Source organism: Pseudophryne corroboree, chromosome 1 (assembly GCF_028390025.1).
Source record: "Pseudophryne corroboree isolate aPseCor3 chromosome 1, aPseCor3.hap2, whole genome shotgun sequence".
NCBI lineage: Eukaryota > Metazoa > Chordata > Amphibia > Anura > Myobatrachidae > Pseudophryne > Pseudophryne corroboree.
The window spans coordinates 522,690,431-522,717,036 of record NC_086444.1 but is presented as its reverse complement, the minus strand read 5'-3'; the positions used below and the strand labels follow the sequence as shown (position 1 = coordinate 522,717,036).

The window sequence follows — 26,606 nt, the reverse complement described above, 5'->3', positions numbered from 1 at the left end:
TGGTTTAAATACAATTGTATTCATTTCTTATTGTTTATGTTCTGTGCGGGATACAAAATTTCCTTTTTATAACAGTATTTTTGCAAGATGTCAGTAAGACAGAAAAAAATTGTCGATAAAGAAAATACAGTAAAAAAAACCCTGTTTTTTGTGCCTTAACAATTCTGTGGGACTATTTGGATACGCCGCTATATATATTATGCCCCTTTTCAAAGAATATATAATATGCAATATGTGTCCCCTTTCAAATGATTAATGTATGTGCCCTCTTTCAGATAATCTATACTTATATATTAATCTAAAATTGTAATGGTTGTGTATGTACAGTTCATCTGTAAAGTATTCACAGCGCTTCACTTTTTCCACATTTTGTTTTGTTACAGCCTTATTCCAAAATGGAATAAATTCATTTTTACCCTCAAAATTCTACACACAAAACTCCATAATGGTAACATAAAAAAAGTTTTTATGAGATTTTTGCAAATTTATTAAAAATGAAAAACTAAGAAATCACAAGTACATAAGTATTCACAGCCTTTGCTCAACTTTGTTGATGCACCTTTAACAGCAATTACAGCCTCAGGTCTTTTTGAATATGATGCCACAAGCCTGGCACACCTATCTTTGTGCAGTTTCGCCCATTCTTCTTTGCAGCACCTCTCAAGCTCAATCAAGTTGGATGGGAAGCGTCGGTGCACAGCCATTTTCTGTTCTTTCCACAGATGTTCAATCGGATACAAGTCTGGGCTCTGGCTGGGCCACTCAAGGACATTCACAGAATTGTCCTGAAGCCACTCTTTTGATATCTTGGCTGTGTGCTTAGGATCGTTGTTCTGCTGAAAGATGAACCGTCGCCCCGGTCTGAGGTCATGATCGCTCTGGAGCAGGTTTTCATCCAGGATGTCTCTGTACATTGCTGCATTCATCTTTCCCACTATCCTAACTAGTCTCCCAATTCCTGCCGCTGAAAAACATCCCCACAGCATGATGCTGCACCCACCATGCTTCACTGTAGGGATGGTATTGGCCTGGTGATGAGCGGTGCCTGGTTTCCTCCAAACATGATGCCTGGCATTCACGCCAAAGAGTCCAATCTTTGTCTCATCAGACCAGAGAATTTCGTTTCTCATGGTCTGAGAGTCCTTCAGCTGCATTTTGGCAAACTCCAGGTGAGCTGCCATGTGCTTTTTACTAAGGAGTGGCTTCCGTCTGGCCACTCTACCATACAGGCATGATTGGTGGATTACTGCAGAGATGGTTGTCCTTTTGGAAGGCTCTCCTCTCTCCACAGAGGAATGCTGTAGCTCTGACAGAGCTGAGCAATAACAGACATCCACGCGAGTGAAGCCGCAGACAAATGCTAGTAATAAGTATATGTGCTCTTTTTATAAGAATAAATACTATCAGACTTTCATCTTGTTGTTTTGAGCCAATGTAGCCAAATTGGTTAAAAAGATAAATAAATGCCAGTACAAATGAAGCAGGCCACTTGGTAAAATTCTATGATGCAAATGAGTTAGCCTTTGGCAAGCCCACCTACTTGATAGATGGACAGCCAGTCAGCAGTGGTCTCTCATTGTGCATAACATATGTTCACCCACCCACCCCTAGAATGAACTGCATGCAGGTTTACTTAACCCGCATGTGATCTATGGGTTTATACTGTACAATGGCCAAATGAGGACACCATTGCCTTATGACTGACCTGAACCAATGAATCATTACAATGGCTGCAACATTTTCTGTGTAAAGCTTTCACAGTTAAGGAACCATTATTGTGAATCTGAAAGAGGTTATGAATCAGAAAGATAGCTGTGAAAATGAAGACCAAAGAGCATCCAAAAGAAGGTAGAGGTAAAATAATATAAATATAATTAAATCAATTAATACAGGTGAGAAAGGTGTTCAAAACAATGTCTCAGTGTTTGGATGTTGCAGTTGGTTTAGTTAGCAATAACAGCATAATGAAATAAGTACAGTGACAGCTATACAATATTTATTTTGGAACTATCCTCCCAGACTGATTTGCTCCAGGTAGTTCAGTGAAATGATGCATGTGAGCTCCACTTTTCAAATAATGCCAAAGATTCTCAATTGAATAGAATCAGCAATTTTGATGGAGCTGTTTATGTGATTGGCTGTTGCATTGTCACATAAGTTTCTGCTACTGAGCTCTGTAACTCCTGCAAAATGATTGTTGGCCTCCTTGTAGCCTTTCTCACAAGTCTCATTTTTTGATAGCAGACCTTATTTTTTTATTATTCTGAGTGATTTATAGCCTCTACTTCCTGATTGAACCAACAGTGCCCACTGTGACATCCAAGCACTCGTATATTGTTTCTTACCCGTATTCTTAATTATGCGTTTGTATTATGTCTGTATACTAATCTTTCTGATGCAGTTTAGTCTTCATATTCACAACCTGAATAATAATTCCTTAACTATTGTGTGTTTTTTATTCAGAGACTGTGGCAATTATTGTAATGAGTTACTGGTGAAGGGCAATGGTAAGGAAATTGTTTTTTTTTTTTTCATTTGTTTTTCACCAGTGTAAATTTAGAGCTACCACAACTTGTGGATTAAATACATATGCAAACATCTTTATTTAAGACGTTTCTGTTACATAGGGCTACAGTATGTCAACCTAAAAAAGAAAAGTTTAAGGAGAATATTTATCAAAGCTAGGAGAGAGACAGAAAGGTCTATTTACTAAGCCTTGGATGGAGATAAAGTAATAAAGTACCAACCAATCAGCTCCTAACTGTCACAGCCTATAAAATGACAGGGCTGACTGGTGGTATTTTGTCTCTCTCTGCTTTATCTCTCTCCAAGCTTTGATAAATATCCCCCTCAGTGTTTTGAAATAAATGATCACAAAGATATCCTTTTTTATTGTGAGATTTGATATACAGAAAAAAAAAAGATAATTCTTCTGAGGCAATGCATCTCTTGCTGTAACATTGCAGCCTTTATGTTCAGTATTGTTCACACCAGTCAGTGTTTTTATGTTGCAAACACTGGGACTGTCTGTCTGTACACTGACATAAGAAGTCCCTTCCTCATGTCACCCTGCTTACATTTGATAATACTAGGGGCAGTATCTATTCAGTAGCGGATCTTGCCAGGACAAGCAGGATTTTTGCCCGGGGCGCCGTTGCCTCGAGGGCGCCGCTGCTGTGGCAAGATCCGCTACTGGTGCCGTGCAGTGCGCGATGACATCATCGCGCACCGCATGGCATTGTGGGAGCGGCCATAGACGCTAGATGTCATAATTGACCTCTAGTGTCTGTGCGGTGCTATGGGAGACCTCCCACAGATCCAAGGAGCAGCGCTGGCGGCCGGAGATGGAGGGCAGCAGCGGTTGGGAAGCAAGAGTGGGGATGGTGAGTATGTATTTATTTATTTATTTATTTTGTTAAGCGGTGCTACTAGCGGCACAGCTACAAGGGGCACAGTACTGGAGGCACAACTATTGAGGGCACAGTACTGGGGGCACAACTACTGAGGGCACAGCTACAGGGGGCACAACTACTGAGGGCACAGCTACAGTGGGCACAATTACTGAGGGCACAGCTATAGGAGGCACAGTACTGGGGGCACAACTACTTAGTTCACAGCTACAGGGGGCACAGTACTGGGGGCACAACTACTGAGGGCACAGCTACAGAGGGCACAGTACTGGGGGCACAACTACTGAGGGCATAACTGTGACCACGCCCCAGCTCCATGAAGCCATGACCCTATTTTTTTGCCTCGCGCCTACGGCACACACTAACCCTGTTTTACCTGTAGGGGGGGGGGTGCAGGCGCCAAAGGAAACTTTCGCCCTGGGTCCACAAGGTCTAGAACTGGCCCTGTATCTATTATTAGCTGAAGTAAGCTGACTGTTATTGGGTATGAGCAGAACCCCAATAAACCTCCCCATTAGACCCGGTATCAGACGCGAACACATGGTTCCGCGATGTTATCACGGATCCCATGCGTTATCGGTCGATAATGGGTGAGTTACCACACGGTAAAAACGGGCTGTAATTGGATAGCCCAATAGTGTTTTTGGTCTAAAAAGCCTGTTATTACCGTGCAGTAACACATTACACCTGTAGGATACAGCTCTAATTGGTTGTGTGGGAGGTTTCAGTCAGGAAACAGTTAATATGATCTGGTCCTCGTAATTAGTTGTGGTCACCTTAACTATATCACTTTCATGCTGAGTAAATAGTGTACATACTGTACAGACAGACAGATCAGGTAAGCAAAATAGTCACAAAAATATATGCTGAAAAACATAGTAACACAGTCGGTGAAGTTGAAAAAAGACTAGTAGTCCATCGAGTTCAATCTGATTTATATTGCATTCCCTATTCTATTTAGGATAAAGGCTATATCCTTGAATATTTTTTTCCGTTAGAAATTGTCTAATCCATTTTTAAACGCATTGACTGAGTCCGCCATTACAACCTTGTCTGGCAGTGTATTCCTTTTTCGTATTGCCCTTACAGTGAAGAATTCCTTCCTGCGCTGAGTACGAAATTTCCTCTCCTCAGGCCTTAGCGGGTGTCCGTGCGTTTTGTGTAGAGGTCTCTTAGTAAACAACTCACATGATAGCTCCGCATATCGCCCCTTTATATATTTGTAAATCATTTCTAGTGTAAACATATCTAACCTAGAAAGCCTCTCCTCATAATCCAGTGTCTCCAACCCCTTAGTCAATTTGGTAGCTCGTCTCTGAACCTTTTCAAGTTCTAATATGTCTCTATTATAGGTTGGTCTGCAGTTTGCCGGCGTCCGGGCTCCCGACGTCCAGCATACCGGCGCCGGAATCCCGACCACCGGCATACAGACAGCAAGGGGCTCATTTGCGCTCGCCCAGCTGTCGGTATGCCGGCGGATGGGATTCCGGCGCCGGTATGTGGGCCGCCGGGAGAACGACCGCTGGCATAACATACTACACCCCTATTATAGTGTGGTGCCTAGAACTGTACACAATACTCTAGATGTGGTTGCAGCAATGATTTATACAGTGACTGGATTACACTCATCCCTTGTCTCAATTCCCCTTTTAATGCATGCTAGCACCTTATTTGCCTTTGTTGCTGCACTTTGACCTTGTGTGTTTCCGCTAAATCAATGAACACCTCCAAATCCTTTTCTAATACAGTTTCCCCTATTTTTCCCCCATTTAATTGGTAGGTTGCATGTTTATTCTTATACCCCTTTTCCACTGTGTAGCACGGGTCGCAGCCGTGTCACCTGACACGGCTGCGACTCGTGCTACAGCCCCCTTTCACACAGCGCTCACCAACCCGGCATATTGCCGGGTTGGTGATGCTGCTAGTGACGCGGCAGGGGCGATCACATGATCTCCCAGTGCCGCCCACACTACACGGCAGGGAGATCACATGATCTCCCAGTGCCGCCCACACTACACAGCTTACCGGGTTGAACACGTGTTCAACCCAGCTAGCGACCCGGGTAGGATTCCTGGATCACTTGATCCAGAAATTTGCAGGTGGACCCTTTTCCACTAGGAAAAACATGGGTAAATGCGCGCCCCCGCGCATTTACCCGTGTTTAAAAAGCTAGTGAGTCCCAAAGTGCAACTAAAGTATGAGTCCCAAAGTGCAACAAAAGGTTTATCTTATATGAACATCTAGTTTCTATCTGGGTTAAAGCACAGAAGACTATATTATTATTTGATTTTTATTATGGTTGTTTTGTAATAACAAATACTGTATGTTCATAAATGGTTGTCCATGATATTTTATTTAGTGGATAGTTAATTAAAACTATAATGGTCAAAGGAAATCAGCATCAGGCGGGTACTGTATTGACATACTGTATGCTATATACATTTGCAGACTGTATGTAAATCAGTGTGGTTCTGGCTGTCTTAGCAGTGCAGAGGCCTGGCATGTTCCAATGCTCTTCTCTATACTGTACAAACTGTTTCTGTAATTACACGAAAGGAAAAGGGAAAATGTGTTGACATCCAGTTCTGCACAATTACACTATGATTACTGGATATAATAACTAACTAGGAAAAATAAAATAGTAAAATAAATGTAACTTGTTAAGTATATGTTCTGAATGTCATTTTGTTAGTTTAAATAATCCTCTGAGCACGTTATTGTAAGCACCCCAAAAAACACAATTTGGATGGAAAATGAAAATAAATATTTTAATATTACAGTACATAAATACTGTAAATGACAACGCAATAACATTGCCCATTCATAATGTCATGCTGGACAATAGACCCTTGAGAAATAACATGTTGTTGAATAGTGATCTTGGAACCTACAGTAGGTGGAACTTATTATTCCTTTATTTAATTGTCATCACTGGCTCGAAATCCTCCACAACTATTATTATAGACCATTTGCAATCACACTGGAGACATGGCTCCAATAAATGGATTCCTTAAAGATGGTTTTTATGCAAAATAATGAGACATGGCATCTATTAGCTACAACATATATGCAGATATTGCTTGTCTTGGTGCATGTACTTTGGATCTAACAGGGGCTGACTATAACCTCAGGCATGCCAACAACATAATGTTATGGATGCTCTCAATTATCTGTTTTACAAACTTAAATTCCTAGATTTATGTAGAGTACCATGCAGCAGATGTGCTGTATAATCCCTTCAGTGCCACAGGGATTTCTTATAAATCATATACACGAATTGGTCCTTAACCCATTGTGAAAAATATTGACACAGCATGTTGCCACAATGAAAGCAATAGAACTGCCACCCAAATCAATGTAAAAGAGTACAAATTAATAAGTGTTTAGCACCCAAATGATAACAGAAAGGCTTACACTGGGCCTAATTCATGTTTGTACCCAATGCCGATTTTCACACAACTGAACAATTATCGGTAGACTGTGCATGCATCGCGATCGCATCTGCTAAGGTACTGTACCTTTGCAATGGAGCTTACACTGAGGATTTAAATGCAGAGTGATTGACAGGAAGCTAACTGGGAGAGGTGGCAAAAGCTCAGGTGTGTCACCATTTTCAGATCTGCATTCAGCTGTGATCATGTATGTAGAGAAACATGCCACAAGCTTCGCTACTGCGGCGGCCAGTCTATATGACCAAAGACTCACCTGAGGTGTTGATGTTCTATGTTACTGCATTGATGCTGCTTATGTATATGCAGTTGCTGAGGGTTTTCCAATGGGCAGTTGCAGTTGCTTCACTTGCGATGATTAGCAATTGCGTAGAATGAACAATTGCAAGTGTGTAGGCAATTATGACTACAATTACAAATATGACTTAGGCCCACTGATCCCTACTTCTTTTAGTACAGGCAAACAAAGCATAGAAAAATGGGGAATTAGACAAAGCTTTATTAACATTGTTATGATAGCCACACAAACCAATGAGCCTACCAATACATCTTTGGCTTATTGGAGAATACTGTAATGTTGGATACTTTCCGTTGGAAAGGATCCGAAATCAATTGAATACCCCTTTAGTGAGAAATATACGTTACGTTAATGCAGGTCTCAAAGAGGGTCAATGCAGATTTTGGTTCACAGCCCCTGAGTAGGTAAAAGTGAGGAATAATCTTTATTTAAAGGTAAACATTTTGGGACCTCTGGTACACCCTTCCCAATGAATAATCATACACCTTTTAGATTACTTTTTTTCCAAAAAGGTCAAAATAGGGTTAAATCATGTGTATAACGGGATTTGGGGTGTTGCATAAGATGAGAGCTGGGTTTTTGAATTTGCAGTGGGAGTCTTACTCAGATCTCAAAAAAGGTAAAAAATAGCCATTTCACACTTTTTAAGAGCCTAAAATACTTTGCTTATGGCAACTAACAACCGTCTATACTTTATCTAATCTTATTTACCAGTTATTTGGGGTTGAGGGTGATTTTCCTGCTTTTTCATGCACTTTACCCAGGTTGCGCACTGTAGAATAAAACACAACATTGTTGTAGGTGGCGCAAAGTGGCTTTTAGAATTGAATAGCACAGCTCGCCGGATCATGCTTGCTAAAAATAACCCATGATGTGCGCAGTAATGTATCCCATGGCTTCCATGGACAGAACTCGCAGCTAGCTGAATTGGCCCTTAAGAGGCAAAGTATCTGCTCAAGTTCTGGGGCACATTGTTTGAAGAACAGAGATTCCCTCTGGTTCCTTCGCAAAGTCCTGACCAACTGTGTACACATACACAACCTCGATAAAGTAACGAGGAACATCGACTCTCCAAGTGAGTCTATGGTCACATAGACTGGACGCTGCAGTAGCGACGCTGGTGCCATTTTTCTCTACATACATGATCATAGGTGAATGCAGACACACGCCCCCCAAACGGACATTACATGCCTGCATTTTTGCCACCACATCCCATTATGCATAATCACTCAATTGCGCTTACAAGGAAATAAGGAGCAAATAAGGATTGAGCTAAAAATATGGTAAAGTTAAAAAAAAGGACAGAGTAGATGGGCCAAGTGGTTCTTATCTGCCGTCAAACTCTATGTTTTTATGTAACATCGGCATTATGTACAAACATGAGTTATGCCCAGTGTGAGATTGAACCCGTGATGCCGACATGCTAATAATGCATTTGAAATCATTTTATCGCTGATTACTTTACAAATTCAAACATGATGCTTTACTGTTAAAATGCTTTAAATCTAATTATTAACATGTTGGTATCCGGAGTTTAACCTCACACTATCCCCATTCTCGGTGTCAACATTTTGAATGTCAAACTCTCATACCCAACCCTCAACTGTTATGTGACAGCTGTATTAATGTTAATTAGAAGGGCAATTCTATATATATGCTGGTCTATGGTTCTTGTTTTAAATGCTCAAGCTATGTATATATATGGTCCTGTAAAAGGTTTGTTCTCAACCAGTCAAGTGTACAGTAATGTGTGGCATTACCCATGCATAAGATAGACCGGTTACCAAGGGCTAGAATGCAGAATTCCAATTCATATACAGTATGTCACTTGTAAATGTAATTTGTAAATGGGCAAAGAATTACATAATTATTGTAGAAGTATATGCTTTTAATTGTATTCTTTTTAATTGATCTGTTTTTAACTTCTTCATTCTTAATGCTCTGAAAATAATTCACAAGCATTTGTGTAGTGAAAACTTGTGCACGGTTTATTAATCCTTTACCTTATAATCAGAAATAAAAAGCGAGATGTAATAGCTTCTGAGATTGGCGGAGGTGCGGGATGCCGGCTGATCGCTGATGTTTTTTTAAAGCGGCAGTCATTTACAAGGCTAAACCATGCCTTGTACTGTAAATGGCTGCAGCTTTAAAAAAACAACTGTGATTGGCTGGCATCCCGAACCTCCACCAATCTCGGACGTTATTACATTTTGTCTAAAGTATTTAAATATGGTGGAACACTCTGCTGCTCTAGCCTCCCAGAATCTCGCTGTGTTCTCACATGAGCGGAGCTGTGGCCTCAGCAGAACATGCATTGGATTTGTGATACTCAGAGAAGCCCCAATGTAGGCTACTGTGTATACATCAGACCAGCACACGTTCAAAAGAAGCACATGCGCTATACTTCTTGTAGCCTAGCAAGAGTAACCTGGCACCTTGTAAATTGACCGCAATGATATATGAAGTGTGTTGACTGTTAAAGATGTGATTCCATTTATTTCTGTAGGCAGGGTGAAGGGTCTGTGTCAGTTTGAGTTGTGTGACTAACCCATCACCAGTAGTATATAGTCAAAAAGCACAAATGTTTTATTTAAATGGTTGATTGGTTTAAATTAAAAGTGTCTGGAAGGTTGATTTTTCTAGTTTGTGGGGGCTTCTCCCAAAATCAGGTAGTAGACAGGCACCTTGACATTCTTATTGAGGACATTCTAACTTTAGTGTACTTCATACTTGCCCACTTTCCTGGAATATCCGGGAGGCTCCCAAATTTGAAACAGCATCACATGGTAATGTGTCAGTCTACCTAGCACGCATTAGCTCACAATAGTTAAATGCCTTTCTTAGGTATGTATATGTTTATTTACATACAGTTATACTTCTATTCGCTGATCGATAACATAAGTCAGACTTGTATTTTGAACTGAAGCCAAGTATGATGAGCCTGGCAGTCCTCGAGCTACGGGACTACTCTATAAAAGTATGCAAATCTTTCACAACATGTTTGGATCCTAGAGGACACATGCAACTAATTTCATGATGAATACCCATTACAGCTGATAGCAGTAAAACGTAAGCTTAGTAGGTAATCGGAAGCAGACGTCTTTAGTTGTGTAAAGGGAAAACATATGGATTTCATAGAACTACTTACAAACATCTTTACCATGGAAAATAAATGATTACTAATTATCTGGGCTCATGCTAGCCTTTACTGTGAAGTCCCTTTGTGTCACCGTATGCATGTCACTTTATTGTATTGCTGAAAATACACTAGCAGGTGATTTCTACTGTTTGCTTTGCTTGTAGCTACGACCAAGACCAGAGCTGGACCAAGAAATTCTCAGCGACTGTCTCACTATTCAGCCTCTGCAGCCATCAACATCGCCACAAGATCCCACAGAGAACACACTTGGAAGGTCTCCTGGCCCTGTGCATGACGTATATCCAGGTAACTGTTATATATGTATAAACTCCTGTAGATATCTGTATAAATGTTCAGATGTCACCGCTTGAATGTTAAGAAAGTATTGTATTATACAGTAAGTAAAGTATAATACTACCTACTATAAATGATTGCAGTCACTTGCACTTATATGGTCACAGACCTCCACTGTGGCTTGTAATATGCTTGTTGTTTACAATAAGCCGATACATTATTTTCCATATGGGACACAGAGATATCTGACCAGCTATCGAAGTTTAAAGATATTTAAAGTATGTGCAATCTGATCATAATATCCAGGAGGCATTTTAGGTAATCCCTTTTAATATCAGCTATTACGGGTGACTGTCCAAAAATCGTATCAACATTTTCTTACTGTTATGGTTTCACTGAGCACTCACAGTATTTCAACTTACATAAATTTTTATTAATTTTTAACACGGTGATGTGCAGGAAGATTATTTGGAATTACACCAAACATATGGACAGGAAGAAGGGAGATGAGGAAGGAATTGAAAGGGATGATAGGAGAAGCAGCATAATAATATAAAGGACTTTAATGGCAGATCCAGCATAAACAATTGGCAGAACAAATAGGGCAAGGCTGCCCACAATGCAAATGGCCGCCAGTGATGCGATCGCAGTCCTCGCAAAATAAGGGATGCCCCCTGCCTGCGCAGCCTGGCTGTGAAGGCAGGCGCAGCGTGGCCATGTTTCCCATTGCAGCAGCCTCGAATGACGTCATGCTGCTGCCTCAAAAACATCCCAGACCCGCCCCTGTTTTTACGGTACTGCCCCCGCAATTACACATTGTCCCCGACAGGACAAAAAAACAGCACAAAGGTAAATAACAAAAAACACACATATTGAAGCCCCCACAAGAAAAAAAAAGAAAAAAACACACATTGATGCAATGAATGCCTCCACAGGAATAAAAAATAAGACACACATTGGGGTAATTCAGATCTGATTGCTGCTGTGCATTTTCGCATAGCGTGCGATCAGATCTGAACTGCGCATGCAAGTGAGCCACAATGCAACGGCGCGTCACACAATAGCACTGGGCATCGGTGTGCCTAGCGACGGGATGGTGCAAAAAATCCGAATGCACAGGCATTCGCAAGAAGATTGACAGGAAGAGGCCATTTGTGGGTGGCAACTGACCATTTTACAGGAGTGTCCGGATAAACGCAGATGGGATCAGGCGTTTTCAGGGAGGGTGTCTGACGTCAGCTCTGGCCCCGATCAGCAGGAAACAATCGCAGTGGCTGAGTAAGTCCTGGGCTGCGCAGAGACTGCACAAACTGATGTTTGTCAGCTCTGCTACAAAAGCGACTGCACACCTGCACAGACCTTATACCCTCCCACAATAGGCAGCGACTATCTGATCGCAGGGCAGCAGGCAGCAAAAAACGCAGCCCAGCGATCAGATCTGAATTACCCCCACCGTCCTCTAATTGTATGTATTCCTTAATATTACATAGTTACATAGTTAGTGAGATTGAAAAGAGGTAAAATTCCCATCGGGTTCAACCTGTATTTTATGTTAAGCTGTTCATATTATAATGCACCTGCTGAAGTAATGGTTTAGTACCAATTGACAACTATGGTGGTCATTCCGAGTTGTTCGCTAGCTGCATTCGTTCGCTGTGCAGCGATGAGGCAAAAAAATGGCACTTCTGCGCATGCGTATGCGGCACAATGCGCACGCGCGTTGTACTATTACACCGAACGATGTAGTTTTACACAGGGTCTAGCGATGCTTTTCAGTCGCACAGGCAGCCGCAGAGTTATTGACAGGAAGAGGGTGTTTCTGGGTGTCAATTGACCGTTTTCAGGGAGTGTTCGGAAAAATGCAGGCGTGGCTGGGCGAACGCTGGGCGTGTTTGTGACGTCAAGTCAGGAACTGAATGGTCTGAAGTGATCGCAAGCGCTGAGTAGGTTTGAAAGTACTCTGAAACTGCACAAAATTATTTTGTAGCCGCTCTGCGATCCCTTCGTTCGCACTTCTGGTAAGCTAAAATACACTCCCAGTGGGCGGTGGCATAGAGTTTGCACGGCTGCTAAAAACTGCTAGCGAGCGATCAACTCGGAATGACCACCTATGATTCTTACCACTCCCAGATATTAATGTCACTATGTTAAATGATATAACCCTGGACACTTTTTACAGTTAGAAATTTGTTCAATCGGTTTTTAAATGCATTTACAGAGTCTGCCATTATTACCTTCTCTGCAGGGAGTTCCAAATTTTTATTGCCCTTACCGTGAAGAACCCTTTCCTACGTTGTGTACGGAATTTTCTCTCCTCTAGCCTCAGCGAGTGCCCACGTGTCCTATGCAGAGTTCTTTTAATAAACAAATCCCCTGCTAATGACCCTTTACATATTTGAAGATATTAATTATGTCCCATCTTAGACGCCTCTTTTCTAGTGTATACAGATTTAACCTAGAAAAGGGCCCTACACATTGGCCGATCCGCCGCCGAGCTACCCGGGGGGGCAGTGACGGGAGAGTGAAGTTTCTTCACTCTCCCACGTCACCCGTCTCCGTAGCAGTGCTAGCAAATATGGATGAAATCGTACATATTGGCCTGCATGTACAGCCAACGGGGCACCAGCGATGAACGAGCGCGGGGCCGCGCATCGTTCATCGCTGGTGCCTCCACACTCAAAGATATGAATGGTATCTCGTTCATTAATGAACGAGATCGTTCATATCTTTGACTGATGTCGGCCAGTGTGTAGGGCCTATAAGCCTTTCCTCGTACTCCAGTGTCTCTAACTCTTTAATCAATGTAGTAGCTCGCCTTTGAACTCTTTCTAGTTCCCCAATACCTTTTTTATAATATGATGCCCAAAATGTAACACAATATTCCAGGTGAGGACGTATCAATGATTTGTGCAGTGGCAGGATTACATCCGTGTCCCTTGTCTCAATGCCCCGTTTTATGCATGCTAGCACTTTACTTGCCTTTTTTGCAGCATTTTGACATTGTGTACTGTTATTAAGCCTATTATCTATGAGCACCCCCAAATCTTTTTCCACCACAGTTACCCTTATAATTTCCCCATTTAGAGTGTATGACGCATGTGTGTTTTTTGTTCTCCTCCTCCTATTCATGGAATTTATTTTGATGTGAATGTTTTCTCTAAAATGGTCACATCTATATTTCTCTAAAGTCCTAGGGGAAACTGGGATGGATTAGTACCATGGGTATAGATCGGGGACCTGGCACTTTAAGAAATGTTCAGTGTGTGCTGGCTCCTCCCCTCTATATCCCTCCACCAGACTCAGTTTAGAAAAATGTGCCCAAGGAGCCCGGTGCATTCTCTGGAGCTCCAGAGAGTTTTCATCAGAAATGTATTTTAGTTTGTTATTTTCAGGCAGCACTGGCTGGCACCAGTCTGCCTGCGTCATGGGACTTAGGGGAGAGACCGAACCAACCTCCTTTAGGGCTAATGGTTTGTATCCTCGCTGACAGGACGTTAGCTCATGAGGAGCTGTTTCACGTGCCCCAGTGTGTGCGCACACGCCAACAGCATTCCGCCACCCCTAACAGATGCTGAAGATGCGGTGCAGTGATTACTAACACCGGTTAGTGGGTCTCCGGTGACAATGGCGGTAATAGGGTGGAGCGGGCACCTGGCTGCGGGCTGCAGTGCCTGCTGTGGACACCCACACTGGCACTGGTGTAATAAGGGGTATTAACTCCATTTTACACAAAATCTGACACAAAGCCAGTATAATCTTGTTGAGGGACCGTGCGCCAGTTTGGGGGCAGGGCTTCCCGGAGAGTGGGAACAGCAGCTCAGAGGCGCCATTTCCAGCTGCTGCTGACATCCAGGCTGCATGCAACGTTCTGCTCCTCCACAGATTCTGCTAAATCTCCTTGTACTGGTACCAGGGGGATGTATAGAAAGAGGGGAGCATGTAGGTTAACACTAATGCCAGCGGCCTTATCTGGGGCTCTGGTTATGCGCAGCAGAGCACTGCTTTGACTGTGTGGCATTGTTTACTGGTCTCATCCCTTTCTATAGGGGTCATTCAGACGCGATCGCTGCTGTGAGTTTTCGCACAGCAGCAATCGGGCCTGAATTGCGCATGCGCCGGTGCCTTAGTACGCCGGGGCATGGCAGACAGCAGACGACTGTCTTAGGCTAGCAATCGCCTCTGCCTGATTGACAGGCAGAGCCGGTCACTGGGCGGGAGGGGCGGTCGCTGGGCGGGAGCGCGGCCCGGGCAACGCAGGCGTGCCCGGACCGTTTGGGGGGGCGGGCCACGGTGGCTGTGTAACGTCACACGCAGCCGATGCGACCTGAGCAGCAACGGGTATCTCCCTGCCAGCACGCAGGAGCTGCGCTGGTAGGGAGCTACTCCTGAAGTACAAAAGTGTCGCCGCAGACTAGCCCTGTGCTGGGCGTCCCCCGGCATGTCAGGGAAGCTGATCGTAGATGTGCTAAATTTAGCACTTCTACGATCAGGTCTGAATCACCCCCTATATCACTTCATTCAGTATTGTCTGGGGCTCTGTGTTATTTCACTGTTGTGTGTTGTTTCAGTACACTGTGTTTTTCACAAATACTGTCTGTGATTCTACTGTTAGAATGTCTGGCAAGAAGGCTGTGTGTCCCTCATGCAACACAAAGTTTTCTCCTTCACTGGGGGGATCTCTCCTCTGCACTCAGTGTTTTCTCCCTTCACAGGGTAGCAGTATTCAGGAGCCAGAGTGGTTGGTATCATTTAAAGGAATGATTACTAATATTAATACAGAGCTGGCTACTGCCAGACAAGAAAGACAGATACTAAAGAAATCTTTGGATGATTTTTTTAGTCAAAGCTGCTAGACCACAGGCAGACTCCCTTTCTGGTCTCTCACAAATGCACACTCCCACATGTACTCCAATCTGACTCTGATACTGACATGCCAGATCTGGATGAAGGTGAGGTGGACATGGATGGGGACAATTCTCTGTCTCAGGGGGAGGAGGCCCTAATTTATTCTATTAGGGAAGTCCTCAACATACCGGATAAGGAGACAGAACCTGAAGAAGAATTGTTTTTTAATGTAAAACCAAAATCTCCTGCCACCTTCCCTGTCTCCAAGGAACTAAACTCACTCTTTAAAGATGTGTGGGTCAAACCGGACAAGAAATTTCAAACCCCTCCGTGTGTGGATACCTCAGTGTCCAGGCTGTCGCTTAAGATTGTGCTGCCTCTACCTGGTGCTGTCTCTCTCAAAAGACCCAGCTGACCGTAAAATTGAGACTACACTCAAATCCATTTACACTGTGGTGGGCGTAGCACAGAGGCCCACCATTGCTTCCGGATGGATCACGAGGGCCATGGTCAAATGGTCGGATAATATAATAGAGGGGTTTGATGAGATCCTGACTCTACTGCATCATATCCAGGATGCTGCTAATTTCATGAGTGAGGTGATCAAAAATATAGGACTAATTAATGCACGTGCCACTGCGATGGTGATCTCAGCTCATAGAGTTCTGTGGCTACGACAATTGACAGCGGATGCTGATTCCAAGAAGGGCGAGGAAAATCTTCCTTTTACAGGAGATGCCTTGTTTGGGGAAGTTCTGAACAAGTGGATTTCTCAAGCAACAGCAGGTAAGTCTGCCATCTGCTGCACCTCCAGCTAAACGTCCCTATCCTGGACCCTCTCTGCGGTCCTTTCGTGTGGTCAGATTTAGAGGCAGAGCCAGGGGTGCCTCAAATGCAGCTAGGGGAAACAGAGTTAAACCCTGTAAACCAGCGGCTGCTGGATCTCTGGACCAGGCCTCCGGATCCTCATCCACTAAGCCCTCCATGTGACGGTTGGCCCCATCTGAAGGGGGACTTTCAGGTGTGTACTCGACTTCAACACTTCGCTCATGTATGGGCGGAATCCTGCCAGGACCCTTGGATGAGAGACATCATATCCCAGGGTTACCGGTTGGAATTTCAAGCACCCCCTCCTCTCAGATTCTTCAAGCCAAGCTTACCAGCTTCACCTGTAGCAAGGGTTACCGTGCAGGATGCCATTCAAAAGCTTCCACAAACAATGGTTATTGTTCCAGTACCTCCTCTGTTGCACAAGTCTGTTCATGGTACTGAAACCGGACGGTTCAGTACGGCCGATCTTGAACCTCAAAAGTCTGAACCTGTATCTTTGGGTGTTCAAATTCAAGATGGAATCTCTAAAGGCTGTGGTCTCTGTTCTGGAAGAAGGGGAATTCCTGATATCCCTGGATATCAAGGATGCATATCTACACCTCCCGATATGGCCCCCTCATCAGGCTTATCTTAGATTCGCTATACTGGGCCACCACTTCCAGTTTCAGGGCTTACCCTTTGGTCTCTCCACAGCTCCAAGGGTAGTCACAAAACTCATAGCGGAGATGATGCTGCAACGCTACATGATGGGAGTCAACATAGTCCCCTATGTGGACGATCTCCTGATAAAGGCGGTGTCCAGGGAGAGTCTGCTGATCAGCATCGACTTGGCTACTCGTCTTCTTACGGATCATGGGTGGATCCTAAATTTCAAGAAATCTCTCCTGGAACCATGACAGAGAATTCAGTTATTGGGGATTATACTGGACACGGTGTCTCAGAAAGTTTTCCTCCCCATGGATAAGGCCTTGCCAATACAGGCTATGGTCCGCTCGGTGCTCAGACAAAGTGTCTCTCTAGAAGCATTGGGACAGGGGCCCCTTCAAAATGTTGCTATGGGGCCCACAAAGTTCTGGCTACTGCTCGCAAGATATCAGTTCACCTTTGCATCCGCCTACTAGGCAGGATGATGACCTCCTACGAGGCAATCCAGTACAGCAGATTCCATGCCCATCCATTCCAGCTGGATCTGCTAGACAAGCGGCCAGGATCTCACCTGCACATGCACCCAAGTATAGCTCTGTCGCCAAAAGTACGGATCTCCCTGTTATGATGGCTACAAGTCTCTCACCTTGTGGAGGGTCGGAGTTTCAGTACCCTGTCTTGGACTCTGCTGACAACGGATGTCAGCCTCCTAGGTTGGTGGGCAGTGTCACAATGGGCTCAGTTCCAGGGAAAGTGGTTGAGTCAGGAATCTTCACTCCCGATAACTGTTCTGAAACTCAGGGCAATTTACAATGCTCTTCTGCAGGTTATACAGGTACAGTCGGACAATGCAACAGTGGTGGCATACATAAACCGACAGGGAGGAACAATAAGCAGGGCCGCAATGCAAGAGGTGTCTAGGATACTCCTTTGGGCGGAAGCCAATGCAAGGGCCATTTCAATCATTCATTCCAGGCGTGGACAACTGGGAAGCGGGCTTCCTCAGCAGGCACGATCTCCATCCGGGGAAATGGGTCCTTCACCCTCAAGTATTTCAACAGCTAGTGCACCGGTGGGGCTGTCCGCAGGTAGACCTGATTGCTTCTTGTCTCAACAAGAATCTGCGTCGCTACTGTTCCAGAATGAGGGATCCGCAGGTTGCAGCAGTGGACACTCTGACGGCACCGTGGACTTACCAGTTCATATACCTGTTTCTTCCAATTCCTCTCATTCCCAGAGTTCTAAAACGACTCAAAAGGGAAAACGTTCAGGCAATTCTAATTGCCCCGGATTGGCGTAGCCGGACCTGATATGCGGACCTCGTGACCATGTTTCTAGAAGAGCCCTGGCCTCTACCGCTCCTCAAGGATCTTCAACTGGGCCCATTAGTCTATCCAGACTTACTGCGGCTACGTATGACAGCTTGGAGGTTGAAAGGGAGATCCTAGCCAGGAACAGGCTTCCCTCCAGGGTTATCACAACTATGTTCCAAGCCCGGAACATGGTCACATCTAAGCATTATCACCGAATCTGGAATTAATATGTTTCGTGGTGTGAGGGCAGAAGATATTCTACTATGGATTTTCAACTTGGCCGTTTTCTGCTCTTCCTGCAAGCAGGCATGGATATGGGCCTACGATTGGGCTCCATCAAAGTTCAGATTTCAGCTCTCTCCATATTCTTCCAGAGGCAACAGACTTTCTTAAAGGGTATTCTTTGCATTCAACCGCCCTTTGTCCCTCCCACGGCTCCATTGGATCTCAATGTGGTTCTGACCTTTCTACAATCGGATTGGTTTGAACCCCTACACATGGTGGACTTGAAATATCTTACTTGGAATACTGTCATGTTACTGGCTTTGGCCTCGGCAAGGTGCATGTCAGAACTGGGGGCCTTATCCTGTAAGAGCCCTTATTTGATATTTCACTAGGATAGGGCAGAGCTCAGGACTCACCCACAGTTTTGGCGAAAGTGGTATCGGCTTTTCACATCAATCAACCAATAGTGGTTCCGGTAATGTCAAACACATCAGTTGCTCCAAAGTCCTTGGACGTTATTCAGACTTTGAGGATTTACGTCACAGGACATTTCAGTACAGCTCGTCACAGGAAGTCTGACTCGCTTTTTGTCCTTTACGACACTACCAAGATTGGATGTCCTGCTTCTAAGCAGTCCATTGCTAGATGGCTCAGGTTGACCATTCGACTGTCTCACACTTTAACAGCAGCTTAGAGAACCAGCACAATCATAGCGCCAGAACTTGTATCAAGCAATTGATACAATATTGACCATTCGACAGGCCTATTCTTCTGCGGCATTGCCACTACTGAGTTCTATTCAGGCCCACTCCTCTAGGTCGGTAGGTTCTTCCTGGGCGGTTGACAGTGGTTTCTTAGCATTACAGTTGTGCCGAGTGGCTACTTGGTCTGATTCGAACACGTTTGTAAAGTTCTATAAGTTTGATACCTTGGCCGGTGAAGACCTTCAGTTTGGTCAGGCGTTTCTGCAGGGGTCTCAGCACTCTCCCACCCGTTCTGGGAGCTTTGGGACTTCCCCATGGTACTAATCCATCCCAGTATCCCCTAGGACGTTAGAGAAAATAGAAGTTTAATACCTACCAGTAATTACTTTTCTCGTAGCCCGTAGGGCAGGCTTTTTTAACCAGTGTGCCGTGGCACACTAGTGTGCCGCGACCAGTTGCAAGGTGTGCCGCGGAGCCAGAGCAGCTTCCTGCACCTTCAGAGTGAACTGTTGGCCCAGGCTCTTCTTTTTTTTTTTTTCAAAAGTTTTTATTGACCAGTGAGGTAATAATAGAACAGAATGAGGTCACCATGCATTATATAACCGTAGTAGTATAGACATATAATAACAGTAATTGTACTCCATGTAAGCCCTAAACAATATCAGAATTGACCATTAGAGGAAATATACAAATATCAAAACAGCAAGAGACAAAACCGGCATATGGAAACAGCACAGAGTCTTGAGATCAAATGGGGCCACGGAATCAAGGGTTTCTAGCATGTACCATTTAGTATCTTTAAAACATTTCCGTAGAGCCTCCTTTGTAACCGGGGGGAGAGTCTGGACATAGGGTAGCCAAATGTGAAAGTATTTTTCAGTCAGTTTGTCCTTCTGTAAAGCAGTATTGGTCCAGTCTAGGTGGAATAGGTGAGAGATCGTAGGGTGTAATAGTAAGATAGGAATAGGGTCAGTGGAGACCCATTGGGAAAGGATCGTCTTTTTAGTGGCAGACGCCAGTTTAATTAGTAAAATACGTTGCCCCTTGGACAGTCTGGTAGTAGATGGTTTCGGGAATATACCCCAGAATGCCCACGTCTTAGTAATAGTAAATTGTAACTGTAGGTCTGTCGTGATGTATGATTGGAGTGTCTGCCAAAGTGTTCGTACCTTAGGACAGGACCACAGACAGGGTACAAGATCTGCTTCTGGAGCAGTGCACTTGAAACAGTGAGAGGAAGCCCAGGCTCTTCTTAGAGGATCAGTCGTGCTCCGGCCGTGACCTATGCCTTGAAAACGGTGTGATATCATAGGTCACGGCCGCCGCGTCTCACCACCCAGCCAGCCCACCTGCCTGCATACACATCTTCCAGTTCCCGCCACCATACACAGCTTTCCTTGCCCACCCACATCCACACCTGCCCGACCGCCCACTGCTCAGTATTCACAGAACTCCACTATGAACAACCCCCATCACTGAGGGACAGGGAGGAGGACAGCTGATAATAATATTTGTTATTTTATTTTTCCTGTGGGGAACAATAGGATTTCAATAGGATTTATGTGGGGAGAATAAGAATGTATGGATTTATGGGGGGAACAATGTGAATAATTCAAGTGGGGAGCAATAGGATTTATGTGAGGAGAAATGTGATTGATTTATGAGTGGAGCAATAGGATTTATGTGGGGAGCAATGTGATTGTTTTTTCTGTGTAGGCCAATGTATGTGTGGATTTTTTTTATACTGTGTGTGTTTTGTTTTTTTCTGTGGGTAACTGATGGTGTGCCTTGGCAATTTTAAAATATTGTTCGGTGTGCCGCGAGTAAAAAGAGGTTTAAAATCACTGCCGTAGGGGATACTGGGCGCCCGCCTCAGTGCTTCATGTTTCCTGCTTACCTGGTTGTAAGTTCTTGGTTGGGTCTGCTGTTGCTGTCCCTATTACTGTTCGGGTTAGCATTGCTATCCTTTGGTTTAGTTAGCGTGGCTATCCTGTGTTCTGGTTAGCGCGGATATCCTTTGTTACTGTTGTGTGTTGGTTCGTTGCCTCACCACTGGTGTTATCTGTTTTTCCTTCTCTCAAAGTATGTCCATCTCCTCGGGTGCAGTTTCCTAGATTGAGTCTGGTGGAGGGGCATAGATGGGAGGGGCCAGCACACACTGAACATTTCTTAAAGTTCCAGGCTCCAATGGACTTGATATATACCCATGGTACTCATCCATCCAAGTATCCCCTACGGACTACGAAAAAAAGGAATTACCGCTAGGTATTAAGGGGGTCATTCTGACCTGATCGCACACTGCCATTTTTCACAGCGCAGCGATCAGGTCACTACTGCGCATGTGTATGCACCGCAATGCACAGGCACTTCGTATGGGTACAAAGCGGATCGTTTCAGTGCGATGGATTTAACGAAGAATCCATTCGCACAGCCGATCGCAAGGAGATTGACAGGGAGAAGGCAATTCTAGGTGGCAACTGACCGTTTTCTGTGAGTGCCGTGGAAAACGCAGGCGTGTCCAGGCATTTGCAGGGTGGGTGTCTGACGTCAATTCCGGGACCTGACAGGTTGAAGTGATCGCAGCGGCTGAGTAAGTTCAGGGCTACTCACAAACTGCACAAAAACTTTTTGCACAGCTCCCCTGCACAAGCAATCGCACACTTGCTATGCTAAAATACACTCCCCCATAGGCGGCGACTATCTGATCGCACGGCTGCAAAAAACTGCTACCGTGCAATCAACTCGGAATGACCCGCTAAGTTCCTATTTTTGCTTTACACCCCATCAAACACTCCACCTGCTCACTGCAGTCACAGTGCTCCTCAGCCAGCCTTCCCCCCTCAGCCACTGTTCAGTACTCCACCCTCAGACTCATCAAATGCCCACAAGTTACAGTGCTCCTTACCTAACCTCCACCCCATCACCCCTACCTCCCACAGACTCTGCCCCTTCTCACTGCAATCAGTCAGTGCTGTTCAGCCCCCTGCTCTCGGCAAATGCTCCCTGCAGTGCTGAGTCAGCCAATACACACAGAATTAAGTGCAGTGCTGCTCAGTCCCCCTAGGCTCACCTTCATCCAGAGTGATCTCCATCCATCATGTTTATGAATGACCGCCACCATACTGACACTTACTGCAACTTGCTCAAATTTTAAAATAATAATATTAATTAATTAATTAATTTATTTATTTATTCATTCAATCAATCACCACATAGTTCCCTTGCACATAATTCACTCACCTTCTTAATTCAATTTCATCCCCAGGAGGATCAGGACAGGAGCTGTTAATTGCTTTTTCTTCAAGTCAAGGCAAACTGGCAGGCACTGGCTGCTGCAGTAGTTCCCCCTCTTTGTTTCGCACTGTACTTGACTCCTTTGAGCTCATTCTGTCAAGGCTCACCACAGCTCCCACACCGCAGCCTGCAGCCCACTGGAGTCAGCGCCTTCTGACTGTGCCTACCCCTGCCGCTGCGTTAGCATGTGTTGCAGCAGTGTGTAGTGTAGGTGATGATGGATGCATGTCTAACACTGTGCGTGGGCATGGATGGCGTATGATGTCACATGCTACCTCGCTCTTTTAAGGCGTCATGTCTGGCCCGATCCAGGGAGCCTGCGTCTGTGTACACTACACTACAACTAAGAAGCAGGGTGGGCAGCGGGGGCAGGCACCTGGCGGCAGGGAAATTAGCAGCTAGGGGGTGGGCGGGCAGCCGGGACAGGTACTGGCAGCAGGGAAATTGTCAGATATATATCAGTTAGGGTGGCCAATCCGGGTTTTTGGCTAAAAACGGGCCAAGATTCAGTCCCAAGATTGGGGCTTCCAATCCCTGGTATTTCGGGAATAGGAAGCCCCTTTTTTTTTCAATGCCGGGCAGCGTTGAGCGTCCTCAGGAGGCTCAGACGCTGCCTGGCTCACCCTGCTCACCTCCCCCTGACCTCTGCACAGCGTGACGTGGAGTCAGAGATCACATTGCATAGGCAGCCGCACACTGCTCTGTCCTCAGCACCTGCACCGTCACAGCCGCAAGTCAGCAGCAGGTGGGTCCACCCTCCCACCCAGTTAGATGACGGTGAGTTATGTGGGACTAGGCAGGGCGGGGCAGCAGCGGTGGACACTGCAAAGGTACCAATCCCGGGAATCCCGATATTGATCATTTTTCAATCCCGATTCCTGGGATTAAAAAAATGGCCCGGGATTGGCCGCCCTAATATCAGTAAGAAGAAAAGGCCAGGTAGAGGGAGTATAGCGACTGGAAATCAGTGCTCCCACAGAGGGTGGCACCCTTGTTTGGCCACTCAGGTGGAACCTGCCTAGAACCGGCCTTGTTTCACAGTGCAGCCCCTGGCTCCTGTCACTGAGGAGGAGTCTGCGTTTTGGTGCCACCACTCAGACGGCGACACCCAGGTGTATCCCGCATCCCCCTAGTGATGCCACTGCACCAGATGCTATATGGTTCCTTCTGAAATCTGAACCATTTTTCCCCAGGCATCTGAGTTATTCTGGAGACAGTGTGGCCAGTGGGAAAACTTTATACACAATTGATGGGAGTATCTGTCCCCTTCAGGCATTTTGGAATAATAGATCTGTCATCACACAAATCACATCTTTTCAACTTTATTCTGATCCCCTTGTGTTTTATTACACAAACCCTTAACCAACATTGATAAAGCTTCAAATAAACTCATCTGACATTTACAGTATGTAATGTGGATAACAGTCGTCTCACTAAAAACCTGGAAGAAACCATTACTTTCCACCCTTTCATCAGTTAGTAATACAATCTGGTTTGTTTCCTCAATGGAACAAACTCCTATCATTAGATATGAGACTCCTGGTACCCCTGGAAACAACACAACTTTTCCAGGTATGGTTTAACCTCCCTTATTTTACTGGTATCTCCATGCCTAAAGTCTCCACGGTATGACATTGTGCTGGCTGACCCTTCTCTTTTCCCCTATTTCTCTTTTTGGCACATTTTTGCTCCACAATATTCAGTCTATGTAGTTTTTCTCCGGTATAATAGTTAATTGGAATCATTGAAGTTTTCATTAACCGTATAGAATTTTGCTACTGATACGTTTTTCTCTAGCAAGCAATTTTCATCGATGTATATTTTTATGTGCTGTTTACTTTGTTGTCTAGACATTTGCAATGTACATTTTGTCTACATGTTATTCTCTACCATCAAAAATAATTTATTAAAAGAAAAGAACATTTTCTGTAACGTATATCAGGATCAGAATGAATTATTTATGCCTGTGGCAGTTATTTACTAACAAATATGTAACTTTGTAATATTACATAGTAATCTATCAATATGGCATTAGCCCATGGTTTCCTATTGGGGAAGCCTGGCCATAGAAGAATTTTGTGTTCTCTCCCCATTGGCCTGGAACAGGGCTGTAACTGGGGGAACAAGTAGTGCCGACTGACCAGGGCACAAAGCCATGGGGGCAGAAGCGTTGCTACCTGATGGCATCTGTATTTGGATTGCAGGTTCCCTGGAATGGTAGCATGCAGATCCACAAGAGAGTTGCCCTGCACATCCTTAATAGATGTGATGGGATCTGCATCCTGGTCCCAGTGGCATTTCGGACCCCTACCAGTGACATCATTACATCACATGTAACTATAGACAAGACAGAGATGGGTTTAACATATGGTCAAACTACACATGTGCACCACTCCTTTCCTTTTGTTTTTAAGATGTATGTAATTAGATTTTACCTAAGTATTCCATTCTATACTCCTGCTTGTGCTTTTTATTATCAAGGTCATAATGGTCACACAGCAGCAGAAGAGAGTGGGAGACAGTGACTCCACACACCCATAAGGAGGATTTCAGGGTTGCCCATAGGAGGGGATAGGAGGAATCATCCTTAATGCGCCCGCTGCCCAGCTCCCTGCAGCTTTCATCTTTTGACGCAGACATCCTCTAATGATGTCACGCTTCTGTGCTGCTGTCAGTGGCAGTGAGTCACCACCCTGCTTCAGCTTTCCTCCTGTGTGGGGTGCCAGACTTCAATTAAGGGCCTAATTCAGAAATGATCGCAGCAGCAAAATTGTTTTCTAATGGGCAAAACCATGTGCACTGCAGGGAGGGACAGATATAACATGTGCAGAGAGAGTTAGATTTGGGTGTGGTCTGTTCAAACTGAAATCTAAATTGCAGTGTAAACATAAAGCAGACAGTATTTACCTTGCAAAGAAATAAAATAACCCACCCAAATCTAACTTTGTCTACAAATGTTGTATCTGCCCCCCACCCCTCCCCCACCCTGCAGTGCACATGGGGGGTCATTCCGAGTTGTTCACTCGCTAGCTGCTTTTAGCAGCATTGCACACGCTAGGCCGCCGCCCTCTGGGAGTGTATCTTCGCTTAGCAGAATAGCGAACAAAAGAGTAGCAGAATTGCAATTAAATAATTCTTAGCAGTTTCTGAGTAACTCGAGACTTACTCCTACACTGCGATCAGCTCTGCCCGTTTCATTCCTGGTTTGACGTCACAAACATGCCCTGCGTTCGGCCAGCCACTCCCCCGTTTCTCCAGACACTCCCGTGTTTTATCCTGGCACACCTGTGTTTTTCCGCACACTCCCAGAAAATGGTCAGTTTCCGCCCAGAAACACCCACTTCCTGTCAATCACACTCCGATCATTTCAACAATGAAAATTCTTTGTTCGGACGTGAGTAAATCTACTAAATTTTGTGCTAAAATACTTAGCGCATGTGCACTGCGTACCATGCGCATGCGCATTTTTGCCTTAATCGCTCCATTGCGAAAATCGGCAACGAGCGAACAACTCGGAATGACCCCCATGGTTAGAGAACAATTTTGCTGCTACGATCAGGTCTGAATTAGGCCCCATGTGCAGTGCGGATGGGGCAAATATAAAGCAGCCAGTATTTACCCTGCATAGAAACAATATAACCCACCCTACTGTAACTCTCTCTGCACATTATATCTGCCACACCTGCAATGCACATGGTTTTGCCCATTAGAGAAAGATTTTGCTTGAATTTAGGACCTACAGTAAGTTCCTCTATTATATGTACATGGTCCTGCTATACTGGATTACTTTTACAAAACAAGGGTGGGGGGAATCCAGTTTGGTGACTGATTATCTTTGATTATACATACCCTCTTATCAAAGCCCTGCACATGCCTATGGTCAATTTCCATTTTTATGTGGGGAAAATTCATTTCATGGACTGTGTTCCAAGAAATACGTTTTAGCAAATTTGAGCAAATCTTGTACGGTGCAAGAGAAACAGATTGAAGATGAGGCCCCTGTTTACTGCAGGAAAGCAGTTGTCTGATGCAGCTCCTAGGCAGTTGCTAAGTTAGCCACTTTCTGCGTATGATTTCTGTATAGCAGGGGCCATGTGCTACATATTTGTTTTGTAATCAGAGACACAAACCTGAACAAAGGTTTCATTTATTAAGAAAT

At 44.7% G+C, this 26,606-nt stretch overlaps 1 protein-coding gene across 3 annotated transcripts in view; it reads left to right on the top strand.

Moving 5' to 3' along the window:
• The window catches only part of GLIS3 (GLIS family zinc finger 3), an 800,422-nt gene that overhangs the window by 657,733 nt on the left and 116,083 nt on the right, over positions 1-26,606 (top strand). For all 3 annotated transcript variants that reach the window (XM_063913972.1, XM_063913970.1, XM_063913969.1), the window contains one exon: positions 10,461-10,602. In XM_063913972.1, coding sequence (XP_063770042.1) covers positions 10,461-10,602 — 142 coding nt within the window. The remainder of the gene's footprint in view (positions 1-10,460; positions 10,603-26,606) is intronic.